General features: G+C 39.2%; 1 protein-coding gene across 3 annotated transcripts in view; it reads right to left on the bottom strand.

Annotated features, from left to right (window-relative positions):
- Window positions 1-16,863, bottom strand: part of PAFAH1B1 (platelet activating factor acetylhydrolase 1b regulatory subunit 1) — a 92,387-nt gene that overhangs the window by 24,757 nt on the left and 50,767 nt on the right. For 2 of the 3 annotated variants that reach the window (XM_045984929.1, XM_045984930.1), the window contains exons 3-5: window positions 16,057-16,102; window positions 623-707; window positions 293-367 (exon numbers count right to left, since the gene is read on the bottom strand). In XM_045984929.1, coding sequence (XP_045840885.1) covers window positions 293-367; window positions 623-707; window positions 16,057-16,102 — 206 coding nt within the window. The remainder of the gene's footprint in view (window positions 1-292; window positions 368-622; window positions 708-16,056; window positions 16,103-16,863) is intronic. The other variant, XM_045984931.1, reaches the window with a different exon arrangement.

Raw genomic sequence — 16,863 nt, 5'->3', positions numbered from 1 at the left:
ACATGTTTTCTTCCAATTTAAATGCACAAATGAGTTCTTTCAGTATCAATTCTTTCAAGTCAGGGTTATGCAGATTCACTGGAGCCAACACCTGGATTGGATAAGTGAGCATGTATCAGCAAAGACCTATCTAGGTCAAAGTTTTTTTTTAATGCATAAAAATGATTTTTACTTGCCTTTCAAGAGTAAATATAATTATTAATTAATGCACAGTAACTGATGTTAGTATTTTCAGAAAGTTTATATAAGAACACTGAATACAAGTGACTTTAAAGAAAGAAGACATAGATACCTTCTTTTGTAATCTAATAACGGATGTCCATTTTTTTTCCAAAAGACCAGCATATTTCTTATCTAATTCTTCATTCTAGAGAAAAAAATGAAAACCTTTTTAAAAATGGCTCAACTACATTTTTCAAGGCATACAGACCATTCTCCTTAGCCCAAATGTTACTGAGTATCTGATTATACTAAAAAAGGGGAGATGAAAATCTAGGGCCAAAGTGAACCATGTAACAAGTGGTAACATTTGTGAATAAATGACATGATTGTTCAATACTGATACTTGAGTAAAATCCACTTATTAACTGTATCATGAATAACTGTAAAAAGGGAAACATACCATATCTAATTCAGCTTCCTTTTTAAAAACTGAATATGCCTCTTCGTAGCCATTTGAACGAAGATAATCTGCTATAGCTCGATTTCTGAAAGAAAACAAATTCAAATGACTTCTAACAAAACCTGATTTTTAAATGAGATTTTATTTATTCATTTATTTAAGAGAGAGAGCAAGCATGTGCAAGCAGGTGGAGAGGCAGAGGGGAAAGAAGAGAGACAAGCAGACTTGCACAGAGTGGGCATGCAGCTCTACGTGGGGCTCGATTCTGCAACCCTGAGATCATGATATGAGGAAAATCAAGTCGGATGCTCAACCGACTGAGCTACCCAGGCGCCCCACAAAATCTGATTTCTATGTTAAATATTTTATTTAAAATCTCATAAATCTTAAGACACTCTTAAAAGTATTCCCTTCCAAATCATACAAGTATTTCACAAAAAAAGGAACAAAAGTCTCTAACACATTTCATTTTGTCATAATACATCCAAAATATTAAAACATTATTCTTGAGCTTTTAGTTACAAGTTTCTAATGTATCGCTTGCAAGATGCAGAGACTCCTGGGTCAAGATATAGCTTATAGAACAGCTATCGATTTGTGACAGTAATCATCAATTTTGTTCATGTTTACATTCAGCCTCCTTTATTAACTGTTACGCTAGCAGATGCTCAAGGACTAGCAACTGAAATTTAGTTTTGCACAGAAAATTGTTCTGATAAGTTATAATTAATAACTATTTAATATCAGAGAAAATTTTAACCATTAAAATGGGTGAATAAAAGGGCACAAGCTCTCAACTTAGTATAATATCACAGAATCACAGAATGAGACATTCATTTAGAATTAGAAAATCTGGGGTGCCTGGGTGGCTCAGGTCATGGTCCGAGGGTCCTAGGATCGAGGCCCACATCGGGCTCTCTGCTCGACAGGGAGCCTGTTTCCCACTCTCTCTCTGCCTGCTTCTCTGCCTACTTGTGATCTCTGTCAAATAAATAAATAAAATCTTTAAAAAAAAACACACACTGTAATTTAAATAATTTTAAAGTTAACATATATGCAAGGTTAAACAAAATTCAAATATATAACTATACAATAAAATATCCTTTTTACTTCTGACCCCAATATTCCATTCCTGGGGTAACCACTTAATGAGTGTTTTGTATATTCAGAGACAATCTATACACACACATTCCTGCATGGTCTTCTAGAGATAATCAATATTTGTTTCTTAGTCACATAAACTCAATCTTAGCCATCATTCTTTACCAGCAGACATAAATCTGCCTTTAAGAAAACAATTCTATTTCATTACAGACATATGCTTTTACTATCACAGACAATTTTCCTATGACTACCATATCAAAGCCACTGCCCACCTAATGCTTTAGGAAATAAAAACACTCTAATAGTATTGTAGAACTGGTGGAATTAAGTTTTAAATCAATGGCACGTTAAAAGTAAAACAGTGGAGAAAGATAATAGGAAATTACAAACACTTCATATTCCAAGTAATTATTAGCATACCAAAGATTAAAGCATAATAACTAGTCGAAGACAGGGTCAAGCACATCACATTCAAGAACATGGGGGCTGAGGAAAGATAAATTCTTACTATTATTGAGTCTGTGTCTGTGTGCTGCTCGTACTACACAGCCTGTACCTTTTGGCCTGTTCTACTAATGGATAACTTGATTCTTCTGTACATGGAGCTGAAATCTACTTCGTCTTAATTTCCAAGTAGTTCTACTTGGGCCTTCCATAACAATACAAAATAGGAAGGCAATGGATCTCTTAAAATAGTTCATCAAATACTGTGTTGTCAAAGCCTGTGTTACACACCTTCAACAAAAGTAAATTTCCCTTGGTTAGAATATTCCAAATAATAAGGGAAATAAAGAAGAAACATATCTATCTCTTAGCTTTATTTTGTTCTTAAAAAATGTCAAGGGTAAACAAATCATATATAGTACTTGTAAATATTTAAAGTTCCTACCTAGCTCGATTCTCACCTCAGGGTCAAGCCCTAATGCCTGAAACGTTGTCTGAAGACACAGCACACAGCTTGCAACTCTGAAGCTCACATAATAAATAATATATACATACATATGTAATATGTGTGCAAGTTATAAAAATTATGATCTTAACGGACTTACTGTTTGTAGAGATTAATAAATGATGGTACTTTTCCAGGAAAGAATAGTAAAAGGAGAAAAATGGAAGCGAACTATTCCTTTTCCTTATTAAAAAAAAAAAAAGAAGTCCCAACATTTTCAGATTATCACTGCCAACCCTTCATTCTGGTTGTCTCATACCATGTTCTTTGCCAATAAATTCACATCACCGTGGATGCATTATGTATAGCGCATTAAAAAAAAAAAAAGATTTTATTTGAGAGACAGACAGAGACAGAGCACAAGCAGGGGGAGGGACAGGAGAGAAAGAACCGGACTCCCCGCTGGAGAGCAAGAAGCCTGGGGCTCAATCCCAGGACCACTGGGATTATGACCTGAGCCACAGGCAACTGCCCAACCAACTGAGACACACAGGAACCTTTCCATATGGCTTTTAATCAAGTAACTTAATCTGTTAGTCTTGTTCACCATGTCATGAAACTCCTCCCTTGTAAGTAAATATTAATCTATAACATTATAGTTACTAATATTTCAAACACAATATTCTATGACATAGATGTACCAAATTTTATTTAAGCAATTACCTACTGTTGGACTTACAGGTTGTTTCTAATTTTTCACCATTTTAAATAATGTTGCAAATAAACATTCAATATGAAGTCTTTCTCACATCTTTAGAGTCAAAAGGTGCTACAGATTGAATGTGTTTATGTGTGTCATCTTCCTCCCCCCACCAATTCTTACGCTGAAACCTAATATAGTATCTGGAGATGGGGCCTTCGGAGGTGCTTATTAGGTCTTGAGGGCAGAGCCTTTCTCTCTGCCTGCCTCTCTGCCTAGTTGTGATTTCTCTCTGTCAAATAAATAAAATATTTAAAAAAAAAAAAATTAAAAAAAAAAAAAAAAAAGACACTGTGAACTAGGAGGTAAGCACCACCCGACACTGAATCTGTTAGTGTTCTGATCTTGGACTCCCAGCCTCTAGAACCCTAAGAAATAAATCTCTGTGGTTTGTAAGCCACCCAGTTTACAGTATTTTATTACAGAAGCCTGAACAAAAGCAAAAATTATATACATTTTTTAGGACATTTTGATAGCTACTAAAAAAATTGCTCCCCAGAGCTGTACCAGTTTATAGTCCTATCAATAGTTATGAATGTGATCTCTTTACCATCTTTACTTTTCAAACACTGGATTAGCATTTACTGACTTTAAAAAAAAAACATCTGTTTTATCCTTTGATTCTGCTTATGTAACTTTTATAAAATGTGGACTAGAAGTTTTTTTTTTTTTTTTAGATTTTCTTTATTTATTTGACAGAGAGAGACAGCAAGAGAGGGAACACAAGCAGGGGGAGTAGGAGAGGGTAAGTAGACTTCCCACTGGGCTTGATGCAAGAACCTGGGATCATGACCTAAGCCAAAGGCAAATGCTTCATGACTGAGCCACCCAGGCACCCCTAGATGTTAAATTTTTAAAACATCTGCAATATTTCTATATCCTATGTAACTTAACCCAACAGCTGCATTTTTTTTTTTTTTTAACAATTGATTTACTTTTGGGGCGCCTGGGTGGCTCAGTGGGTTAAAGTCTCTGCCTTCAGCTCAGGTCATAATCCCCGTGTCCTGGGATTGATTCCCGAATCAGGCTCTCTACTCAGCAGGGAGCCTGCTTCCTCCTCTCTCTTCTTCCTCCTGCCTCTCTGCCTACTTGTGATCTCTGTCTGTCAAGTAAATAAATAAAATCTTAAAAAAAAAAAAAGATATGGGGCGCCTGGGTGGCTCAGTGGATTAAGCCGCTGCCTTCGGCTCAGGTCATGATCTCAGGGTCCTGGGATCGAGCCCCGCATCGGGCTCTCTACTCCGCAGGGAGCCTGCTTCCTCCTCTCTCTCTACCTGCCTCTCTGCCTACTTGTGATCTCTGTCTGTCAAATAAATAAACTCTTAAAAAAAAAAAAAAGATTTATTTACTTTTTTGAGACAGAGCATACATGAGCAGGGGGAGGGGCAGACGGCAAGAATCTCAAGCTGACTCATGCTGAGTGTGAAGCCCAACACAGGTCTCAATCTCATGACCCACAGGCTCATAACCTGAGTTGAAATAAAGGGACTGATGCTCAACAGATTGAACTACCCAGGCGCTCCTCGACATCTGCAATTTAAAAAGATGTTGTGTGGCAAAAGCAATGAATAGATGAAAGAAAGAAAGATTTAGCTGATTACAAATGTGCATAAAGCAGCACCTCATTATAGTTTTATGTCACATTTACACTTTTCATAAAATGTTAAACCCAATTTTTAAAAAACAACATTCACTGTCTCTTTTGATCCTAAAACAATCCTGCTAAAGTAGGTAAAAAAGTATATTACCCCCACATTATATATTGGCAGACTAATTCATTGAGGCAATAAAACTAATAAGTAGTAAAATAATCTAGGGTAATAATTCCAAAAAACATTTACTGAGTGGATGGGAAACTGGCTAAATAGGTGGAACTCTGCACCTCCCTTTAATCAGAGGAGTTCCATTTTTATATATTCCCATATACTGTATTTTCTTCATAGGTATTTTAAAAATGGACTTATAATGGGGTGCCTGGGTGGCACTGTCAGTTAAGCATCCAACTCTTGGTTTCAGCTCAGGTTGTGATCTCAGAGTCATGAGATCAAGTCCTGCATTAGACTGTGCTCAGTGTGGAGTCTGCTTAAAGACTCTCTCCCTTTCCCTCTGCATCCCCCGCCCCTGTGCACACCCGCTCTCTAAAATATGTAAGTAACTCTTTAAAAAAAAAAGTAAAAGAAAAAGAAAAAGGACTTACACTGTTCTTTAAAAAGCCCTACACCTACACCAAAATCCTTAAAGCCAAAAATGATTCACACTTTTAACCACTAGACTTTTGTTTTAGTAACTGACTAGATGTAAGAGATGGGACAACAGTTAATTCCCAAGTTTCTAGTGAGTTTAGTACCATTCACTTGGATAGAAAACACAGGGAAGAAAGAGGAAGAAGAGAGGTAGAATACAGTAATTTCAGTTTTTAACCTTCTGACTTTAAGTAGCTATAAGATATTTAAGTAAAGATACATGACAGGGGCGTCTGGGTGGCTCAGTGGGTTGAGCCTCTGCCTTCGGCTCAGGTCATGATCCCAGGGTCCTGGGATCTAGGCCGGCTTTGGGCTCTCTGCTCAGCAGGGAGCCTGCTTCCTCCTCTCTCTCTCTCTCTCTGCCTGCCTCTCTGCCTACCTGTGATCTCTGTCAAATAAATAAATAAAATCTTAAAAAAAAAAGATATACGATTAGATATACAGGTCATGGCTTGAGAGAGAGACTTGACGTAAGAAAAGCATTTGGGAAAATTAGCAATCAGGGAGTAGTGATTCAAACCACATAAGTGATGAAAGATAATTCAGAAGATATATAATGAGGGCAAAAAAAAAAGGAGGCCAGAACGTAACTGATGGAACCTTGGCAGACACCAATATTTAAGAACTAAGACAGGAGCGCCTGGGTGGCTCAGTCAGTTAACTGACCAACTCCTGGGTTTCAGCTCAGGTCATGGGCTCAGAGTCCTGAGATCAAGCCCACATCAGGCTCTCCGCCCTCAAAAGGTAGTCTGCTGGACATTTTCTCTCGTTTTCTGTCTCCCTCTACCACTCCCCCGACCCAAGCACATGCAATCTCTCTAAATAAATCTTAAAAAGTAAAAGTAAAAAGAAGTAAGACAATCAAGAGAGATGTCCGCAAGGCAATGGAGATGGACAGCAGTGACAACACACAAGAGAGGTCAAAGTAAGCCTAAAAAGTGCCCAAGCAACCTGGCACTAAGAGATCCCTGTCGACTTTAGCAAGCACAGTTTCAGAACTTCAAGTGGCCTCAGTATTCCATTCCACAGTAAGATTTCAAGTGAACACTGTAAATCACTGGGGCTGGGGAACAGCAACGAGTTCTCAGAGTATCAGGGATGTATTCTCTTTTTTTAGATGAGGATATATGCTTGGTAAACACTATGATATATGAGAGTTTGAAAAGAGATACCACATGGCATTAATAATATCATAACATAGAACAACCAAAGAGCAAAATACATATACAAAAATACAGAAAACAAATTAGAACTTAAGTTTTTAAATGAGTCAAATGCCATTAAGGAAAACTTAGTCCAGTGAATGTGGAACCTCCACCAGGGAAGTTGTACCACTTCAAAGTAAGAGTACGTTAAGACTGAAGAATCGCTTGGATCTAAGAGTCTAACAGTGCTTCTAGAGTTAGCTACTAATTTCAGTTGTTAATCTAGAGTTTACTTTCATCAGTTTTTTTTAAAGATTTTATTTATTTATTTGACAGATAGATACCACAAGTAGGCAGAGAAGCAGGCAGAGAGAGGTGGTGGTGGTGGGGGAACAGGCTCCCCACTGAGCAGAGGGCCTGATGCGGGGCTCGATCCCAGGACCCTGAGATCATGACCTGAGCTGAAGGCAGAGCTTAACCCACTGAGCCACCCAGGCACCCCAATTTTCATCAGTTTTACTAAGTTTACATCAGTTTTACTAAGAATAAACTAAGAGACTGAATCTCTTCTGAAGCAAGTGGACATCTAGGCACAAGTTTATAATCATTTCTCCAAGAAACTTCACACATATGATTTAAATTAATCTATTAAGTCTCAGGAGATGAAAAAAAGCAAACAATTACTGGAATCAAAGCAAAATTCCTACGTAAGTGTAACAGATCATGCTGAGTAGAACCAAACTAGTAACCCTATATACAAAGCAAAGAAAATGGTTAAAATAGAACAAACAGAACTGGCTACATAGAGCTTAGGCTTATATACAGAAATACTGTTATCCTTTGAAACGATCACCAGGAAGATGTGTTTGCCCTTAAACAACTCCATTTATTAAAATGCCAGGGTTAGTTTTTTTTTTTTTTTAAAGATTTATTTATTTATTTATTTGACAGAGAGAGAGAGATCACATGTAGGCAGAGAGGCAGGCAGAGAGAGGAGGAAGCAGGCTCCCTGCGGAGCAGAGAGCCCGATGCAGGGCTCGATCCCAGGACCCTGAGATCATGACCTGAGCCGAAGGCAGCGGCTTAATCCACTGAGCCACCCAGGCGCCCCCCAGGGTTAGATTTTTAAGCATTTTAGCTGACTTCCTACATTCTCTGCATTGTTCGTTTATCCCCCAGGATAATTTTTGTAGCTGCAGTATCATTTCTAACACCCCACCACTATGCCAACCCTTATAAAGGAGGTAAGAGTTTGTTTATTTATTTATTTATTTATTTTAAAAGAGATTTTATTTATTTATTTGACAGAGATCACAAGTAGATAGAGAGGCAGGCACAGAGAGAGAGAGAGGGAAGCAGGCTCCCTGCTGAGCAGAGAGCCCGATGCGGGACTCGATCCCAGGACCCCGAGATCATGACCTGAGCCGAAGGCAGCGGCCTAACCCACTGAGCCACCCAAGCACCCCAGGAGGTAAGAGTTTTAAAAGTTACTCCAAATGTGGGGCACCTGGGTGGCTCAGTCTGAGAGTCGGTTAAGCATCTGCCTTCAGCTCAGGTCATGATCCAGGATCAGCTCCCTGTTCAGTGGGGAGTCTGCTTCTCCCTCTTCTTCTACTCCTCCTCCCTGCTTGTGTTCTCTTTTTCTCTCTCTTTCAAATAAATAAAATCTCTAAAACAAAAAAGTTACTCCAAATGCTGTGAACTGCTAAACAGTATCAACTCTAGAAAGATGGGATAGCACCAACAATAAAAGCAAAATACTTCAGGGTCCAGTATCTCCTATAAATTTAAATCAGAGCAGAGGGAATTCCAGAGCATGCATTAGAAGAGACTGAGGTGGAAACTGTTTTTCACAGATAAAGAAAAAGAGGCTCAGTAAATTTAACTGGCCTTCTGGCTAGCAAGCAATGAAGCTAGGAATCAAACTTGAGTCTTTTGAAGCCAATGTGACAGTAACAGTGTTTTTCAAATGCTGTACTCTAGCATTCTATGGATGAAAAAAATGTTCCATGAATTCTATAAGTATTTTACTGTAAATTCATTGTTTCTATGAGGAGAAACAAGGTTAAATCAAAAGCTGACAAAATGAGTAAGACGTTTCTTACTAAGCCCATCAAAACAGACACACTGAAAGGGCTGAGTTCACATATTCAGGAATTAGGAAAGCAATGGAGTTAATGCTCTTTGTTCTAAAAGGTTGCAGTGGCCCAATAAATCTGGGATGTCTGCAGGATTATGAGGGCACACTGTTAATAACGACGACGAGTCAGGATCAAGAATGCCAGTTCAGAGCACCAGGAGGACACTGTCACCTTCAGCCCTGCACCAGATGACCCTCACCATTATAGACAAATATCAAGATGAACTACAAAGTCCTAGGGGAAGATATGAAGAAAGTTCATTTCAAACAAAAACAGTACTGAGGGTCTTTCCATAAGCTGCTGCCATAGGACATCAACTAAGTTTCAGACAGGTAACATGACTTTTTTTTAAGATTTTATTTATCTGTTTGACAGACAGAGATCACAAGTAGGCAGAGAGGCAGGCAAAGAAAGAGGAGGAAGCAGGTTCCCTGCTGAGCAGAGAACCCGATGCAGGGCTCAATCCCAGGACCCTGAGATCATGACCTAAGCTAAGCCAAAGGCAGAGGCTTAACCCAGTGAGCCACCCAGGTGCCCATAACATGACTTCTTAAATATGCTACATTGCCCACTGGTCGTAAGTCTTATACCTCTCCAACCATATGCGCCCAGATAAAGAGTTAACAATGATCATCCTTCACTACCACACTTGAAAAAATGTACCCACTTTGTAAGGTAGATCAGGATTCAACAACTACCAATCTTGAGACAACTACGAGCAGAGCAAGAGGTCACAATGAGACCTTATCTTGGCCGTGATGAAGTAAAAGAAAATGCAATTTGGGTGAGTCAGTATGAGTGGACCCTCATTTTTACCATTAAGCAAAAGAACATATATCTGGTATACTGGCCTTTTAGTTACCGTTTCTCTTCAGTAGAGCTCTGGGTCTGAGGTAACATCCACCCCTACTTCTCCACACCACAGAAGCAACAAAACTATCTACCAAATAAGTACACCATGTTGGATTTTCTTTTTTATAAGGAAAAAAACAAAAAAAAATATGCATTACTGTTCATACTCATATTTAGATAGTATTTTTTGAGTTACGGAACCACAAAGCAGAAATCACTATTTAACAGATCAGTTTTGATCTTCTCCCTTATGTTTTCTTCTTTATACTCTTTTAACCTGTTAAGAAAAAGAACCTTACTTTAATAAAAAAAAAAAAAAAAAAAAGAAAAAGAAAAAGAACCTTACTGAAAACTAAGGTAAATGAAGGTATGATTATGATGACTTCACACTAACTAGGCTATACTTCTGATTATGCTGTTTAAAATTAATGATACATATATTACCGACTGACATTTGAAAAGCTGCATGGCCTACTATAACAAAAGTCAGTGATGTCAGGGCGCCTGGGTGGGTCAGTGGGTTAAGCCTCTGCCTTTGGCTCGGGTCATGGTCTCCAGGTCCTGGGATCAAGCCCCTCATGGGTCTCCCTGCCCGGCGGGGAGCCTGCTTCTGCCCCTCACCTGCCTGCCTCTCTGCCTACTTGTGGTCTCTGTTTATCAAATAAATAAATAAAATTTTTTTTAAAATAAATAAAATCTTAAAAAAAAAGTCAGTGATGTCAACAAAAGATGGAGATTTTGCCTCAGTTCCTCAATACAACTTTCAAGACATTTTCTCAAATTTTTTCTAGCTTTAATATAAAGTTTACAGTAATTTTTTTAAAAGATTCTTATTTATTTATTTGACAGAGAGAGGTCACAAGTAGGCAGAGAGGCAGGCAGAGAGAGTGAGAGGGAAGCAGGCTCCCTGCCGAGCAGAGAGCCCGATGCGGCACTCGATCCCAGGACCCTGAGATCATGACCTGAGCCGAAGGCAGCAGCTTAAACCACTGAGCCACCCAGGCGCCCAAGTTTACAGTAATTTTTAAAGATATTTATTTTACTTAACTATGAGATGCACTTAGAATATATTTCTGGGGACACCTGGGTGGCTCAGTTGGTTAAGCAGCTGCCTTCGGCTCAGGTCATGATCCCAGCATCCTGGGATTGAGTCCCACATCGGGCTCCTTGCTCAGCAGGGAGCCTGCTTCTCCCTCTGACTCTGCCTGCCACTCTGTCTGCCTGTGATCCCTCTCTCCCTCTCTCTCTCTCTGACAAATAAAAAAAAAAAAATCTTAAAAAAAAAATATATATATATGTTTCTGTGAGAAATTATTTTGCATACTTAAGAAACCCATAAAGAAAGTCAGGTTCTGCAACAGGGACAGACAATATCGCTGTCATGTATTGGGAAATTTGAAACATTTACATTTTTAAAATATAAAGCAAATTTTCAATACAGAACAAGGAAGAAAAATAAAAAAGGGAAGAGATGGGGAAAGGATGATGAGTGTCTGTTATATTCCCAGCTTCATACTACAGAATATAAAGGAGGATTAGGTTATAGTGCCTTGTCTTCCAGGAATTTAGAAATCTAAGGAACAAAACCAAAGTTACCGAAATATGTGAAACCTAGTTAAAAAAAAGAGATAAACAAGAGTAAATGAAGAATTTTTTTATAAAGGTAAGATGTGAGCTGAGACTTTAAGGAAAAAGATAAAGCAGCCATTATAAGGAGGGAAATTAAGGGGGAGAAGGGGGAAAAGAGGGAAAAGGGAATGAGAATGGTATAAAATGAAGATCTCAATGTGTATTTAATCAAATCATTCAACATTCTTGATTTTTATTTTTATGTTTTTAATTTATTTGACAGAGATCACAAGTAGGCAGAGAGGCATGCAGAGAGAGAGGAAGGGAAGCAGGCTCCCTGCTGAGCAGAAAGCCCGATGTGGGGCTCCATCCCAGGACCCTGGAATCATGACCTGAGCTGAAGGCAGAGGTTTTAACCTGCTGAGCGCCCCAACATTCTTGATTTTTAAGAAAGAAGACTGATATATTTATTTGAGAGAGAGAGAGTGAGTGAGTGAGTGCAGGGGTGGGCAGGCATAGGGAGAAGAGAGAAATCTTAGCAAACTCTGTGCTGAGTGGGGAGCTGGACATAGGGCTTGATCCTACAACACCAGGGTCATGACCCCCAGCCAAAAACAAGACTCCGGCACTTACCTTCTGTGCCACCCAGGCACCCCTCACCATTCTTGACTTTAAAACATTCCTTAACAATGGAAAAGTCTTCATAACATTGAAGAAAGATATCTCACTATTTTATTTATTTATTTATTTATTTACTTGACAGACAGATCACAAGTAGGCAGAGAGACAGGCAGACAGAGAGAGAGAGGAGGAAGCAGGCTCCCTGCTGAGCAGAGAGCCCGATGTGGGGCTCGATCCCAGGACCCTGAGATCATGACCTGAGCCGAAGGCAGAGGCTTTAACCCACTGAGGCACCCAGGTGCCCCTCTCATTATTATTTTTTTTTAAAGAAATCTCTCGGGGGTGCCTGGGTGGCTCAGTCAGTTAAGCCTCTGACTCCTATTTCGGCTCAGGTCAGGATCTCAGGGATGGAGGCCTTCCCGCCATCACGCTCCATACAGGGGCGTGGAGTCTGCTTAAGACCCACTCTCTCGGGGCGCCTGGGTGGCTCAGTGGATTAAGCCGCTGCCTTCGGCTCAGGTCATGATCTCAGGGTCCTGGGATCGAGCCCCGTGTCGGGCTCTCTGCTCTGCAGGGAGACTGCTTCCTCCTCTCTCTCTGCCTGCCTCTCTGCCTACTTGTGATCTCTCTGTCAAATAAATAAATAAAATCTTAAAAAAAAAAAAAAAAAAGACTCACTCTCTCCCTCTCCCTCTGCCCCCTCCCCTTCCTAAATAAAAAAATAAACGAATGAAAGAAATCTCAAACCTTCAACCAGTAAATAGAATACTTAATGGCAAAACACTACAAATATTTGCACTGAAGTCAAGAACAAGGACAAGGATGCTTATAATCACTATTATTATTTTAAATGGTTCAAAAGTAATCCATCTAATAGCTATAAATACTGAAATGAGATTAAGATAATGAGAGAAATGGCTGAAAAGACAGGACAGAAGAAAATTATGAAGGACATGCAAGGCAAGAAAAGCCAGTTTAATGAAAGTGATATTTTTATTTTTATTTTTTTTAAGATTTTATTTATTTATTTGACAGAGAGACAGATCACAAGTAGGCAGAGAGGCAGGCAGTGAGAGAGAGGGAAGCTGGCTCCCTGCTGAGCAGAGAGCCGGATGCGGGACTTGATCCCAGGACTCTGGGATCATGACCCGAGCCAAACGCAGAGGCTTTAACCCACTGAGCCACCCAGGCACCCCTGAAAGTGATATTTTTAAAAGACCTATTTATCAGAAGCATAGTGGAGGATTAGATGGGAGTGCAACCAAAGGAAGATCATCATATAATAAGTCAAGCCCTAAAGAATAAGTGAAGATCCTTTAAAATCAGGTAATCATAAACTGCATCATCATAAGAATCTCCAGAATTACCTTGCTAAATATAGGTTTCATTTGTTGATGGATCATAGTTTTTACCCTGCATCAAACAGGAAGACTGTCAATAATCTACAATACTGCTAATAATGAACTTAAATTTTTAGAGTCAGAATGGGTCAAGTCCTGGGGTGCCTGAGTGGCTCAGTCCTTATAAAATGTCTGCTCTTGGCCCAGGTCATGACCCCAAAGTCCTGGGACTGAGCTCCACATCAGCTCCCTGCTCAGCGGAAAGCCTGCTTTTCCCACTTCCGCTCTCCCTGCTTATGTTCCCTATCAAAGAAATTTTTAAAATCTTAAAAAAAAAAAAAGAAAAAAAAGAATGGGTCAAGTCCTAATACATGGTTGTTATTCCACCACTGCCTAATCATTTACTTGTCCCTTGTCCCCTTGCCTCATTTCTCAATTATCTAATTGTATTCCTTGGGTTGACCTCCAACCTCACACAAGAAATAGGAGCTACTCAGTATATAACTTTCTCAACTTATTATTTGTGGCACTGCCTTTCTCTCCTACAATGTTTCTTTTTCTAATACACAGAATAAGACCAATAGTGAAATAAAATGTGATATATAAGCACAATAAAAGGACTTTGCATGAGTTCTACGGAAAGTCAACAATTTCGGTCTCGATGACCGTATCTTTTTTTTTTTTTAAAGATTTTATTTATTTGAGAGAGAGAGAGAGAAAAAAAAAAAGAGAGTGACCAGGAGGGAGAGGTAGAGAGAATCTGAAGCAGACTCTGTGCTGAGCAGAAAGCCCAACATGGAGCTTGATCCTACAACCACGAGACCCTGCCCTGAGCCAAAACCAGATGCCTAACTGACTGAGCCACCCTGGTGCCCCTTGCTTATCTTTAGGGTTGCTTACACTTCATTCTTGTTAACAAATGTTGGAATATATTTTTTGAAACAATCAACAATTTCATAATTTTTGGTGTAAATTCACAAATGAAGTGTATGTTTTAGTTTACTGGCTTATTGTTCTGATAAATCTAACATGAACAAAAGGAAAAAATACCAGTACTCCTACAGTATAGGGTGGCATTACTTCTTATATGGAATGATCAGAATATGATGCATTCTACCGAATGAAATATTTCAATTAAAAATCAATTTTCGGGGTACCTGGCTGGCTCAGTTGGAAAAGCGATTGCCTTCTACTCAGGTCATGATCCTGGAGTCCAGGATCAAGTCCCACATCAGGCCCCCTGCTCAGCAGGAAGTCTGCTTCTCCCCCTTCTCATGCTCTCTCTCTCAAATAAATAAAATCTTTAACAAAATATAAAATAAAATAAAAATCAATTTTCAAAAAATAAAAGGACTGGGGCACTTGGGTAACTCAGTTTATTAAGAGTCCAACTCCTAATTTTGACTCAGGTCATGGTCTCAGGGTGGTGGGATTGAACCCTGCAGGGGTAGTGTCCTTGTCCCTCTCCTTTCCCGGGCTTGTATTCTCTCTGTTTCAAATCAATCAATCAATCAATCAATCAATCAAATCTTAAAAACAAAAACAAAAAACCTAGTCAAAAAATTAGAAGATTAGGGGGCACCTGGGTGGCTCAGATAGTTAGCGTATACCTTTGGCTCAGGTCATGATCTCCATCCTGGGCCTTGGGATGGAGCCCCACATCGGGCTCCCAGCCCAGCATGGAGTCTAGTCTGCTTCTCCCTCTCCCCTTGCCTTTCCCCCTGCTTGTGCTCTCTCTGCTTCTTTTTTTTTTTTTTTTAAAGATTTTATTTATTTATTTGACAGACAGAGATCACAAGTAGGCAGAGGGGCAGGCAGAGAGAGAGAGGAGGAAGCAGGCTCCCTGCAGAGCAGAGAGCCCGATGTGGGGCTCGATCCCAGGACCCTGGGATCACGACCCGAGCCGAAGGCAGAGGCTCCAACCCACTGAGCCACCCAGGCGCCCCTCTCTGCTTCTTTCTAATAAATAAAATCTTTAAAAAATAAAGTAATAAAAATATTAAACATAATACAAATAGAATACTTAAATCTCCCTTTGAAGACTCAGAAGCTTGTATTTTACAGCAAGGCAATAATTAGAAACTTTAGTGATCATTTTATAGGATGTGGTAATACAGACAATATGGTTATAAGCTCCACGATTATCAACTTTTTAAAGTTTAAAAAGCAGCAGATTCTCAAAGCATAAGCTGGATAAAAGCAATATATTAACTAGTTTATGTTTAAATATACAGCTGACCCTCTAAACAACAGGGGGTTTTGAATTGTGTGAATCTACATATATTGTGGGATTTTCCCCCCCAATATATACAGTGCAGTCCTGTAAATATATTTTCTCTTCCTTGTGATTTTTTCCTTCCCTCCCTCCCTTCCTTCCTTCCTTTTCTTTCTTTCAGAAAGAGAGAAAGAACTCACAAGCAGGGAAGGGGGAGAGAAGGAACCCAATAAGCCTTCCACCCAGCAGACTCCAACTCAGGGCTCAATTTAACAGCCCTGAGATCAAGAGTCAGACACCCAAATGACTGAGCCACTCAGGTGCCCCTCCTTACGAATTTCTTAATAACATTTTCCTCTAAGTTTACTTTATTGTAAGATACAGTATTTAATACACGCAATATACAAAGTATGTGATAACCAACTGTTTATCAGGAAGGCTTCTGTTTAACAGCTGTTAGGTTTTGGGAGGAATCAAAGGTTACATGTTGATTTTAAACTAAGCAAAGGGTCAGAACCCCAACCCTCACATTGCTCAAGGGTCAACTGTACTTACTTTAAAGTTGATGAAAATATATAGCAATTTTTACAAATATAAAGACCTGAAATTGAGAGAATATGAATTACAGTCACAGTCTTATTTCAGTCCCAGTATTCATTATTTTGCTTTTGTTGCCCAATATGAAGAAAATTCTAATTGACTAAGATTAAGTAGTACAAACTGGATTTAAAGAACTCAAATGCAGTCTCAGAGTATTCTTCAATTAAACTGAACCAAAAGATTTTTAAGATTTTATTTATTTATTTAAAAAAAAAGATTTTATTTATTTATTTGACAGAGAGAGATCACAAGTAGGCAGATAGGCAGGCAGAGAGAGAGAGAGGGAAGCAGGGTCCCCGCTGAGCGGAGAGCCTGACATGGGGCTTGATCCCAGGACTCTGGGATCATGACCTGAGCCGAAGGCAAAGGCTTTAACCCACTGAGCCTGAACCAAAAGATTTTAAAAGGAATGGGAAATAACTTTGAAAACTGAACCACTAACAAGATCTAAACATTGCTCTAATTCCTATCATAGATCCTAAAGCCAGACAAGAAGTGCTCAAAACTTTAAACCCTAAAATTACCAGTAACAGGATGCTGCCATGATGCAAACTGTCGTGCCTACACTTGTCTTCACAACTATTTCCAACATGATGACAATGTGCACCTGTGCCAGAGCCTTGTCTGGCATCTAACTCAATTCCATGAACATGTGTAGCTGTAGTGTATTCCCAGGTACAATTTTACATGTACAGGTAAGGGCATATCTTTACTCTTTTTAAAGACCAGGGCAGAACAATATTCAAATATAAATATAAATAT

The sequence above is a fragment of the Meles meles genome, chromosome 18, assembly GCF_922984935.1.
Source record: "Meles meles chromosome 18, mMelMel3.1 paternal haplotype, whole genome shotgun sequence".
In the NCBI taxonomy this organism is placed as follows: domain Eukaryota; kingdom Metazoa; phylum Chordata; class Mammalia; order Carnivora; family Mustelidae; genus Meles; species Meles meles.
The sequence above is the reverse complement of the archived record's forward strand: the minus strand, read 5'-3'. Positions and strand labels throughout refer to the sequence as shown.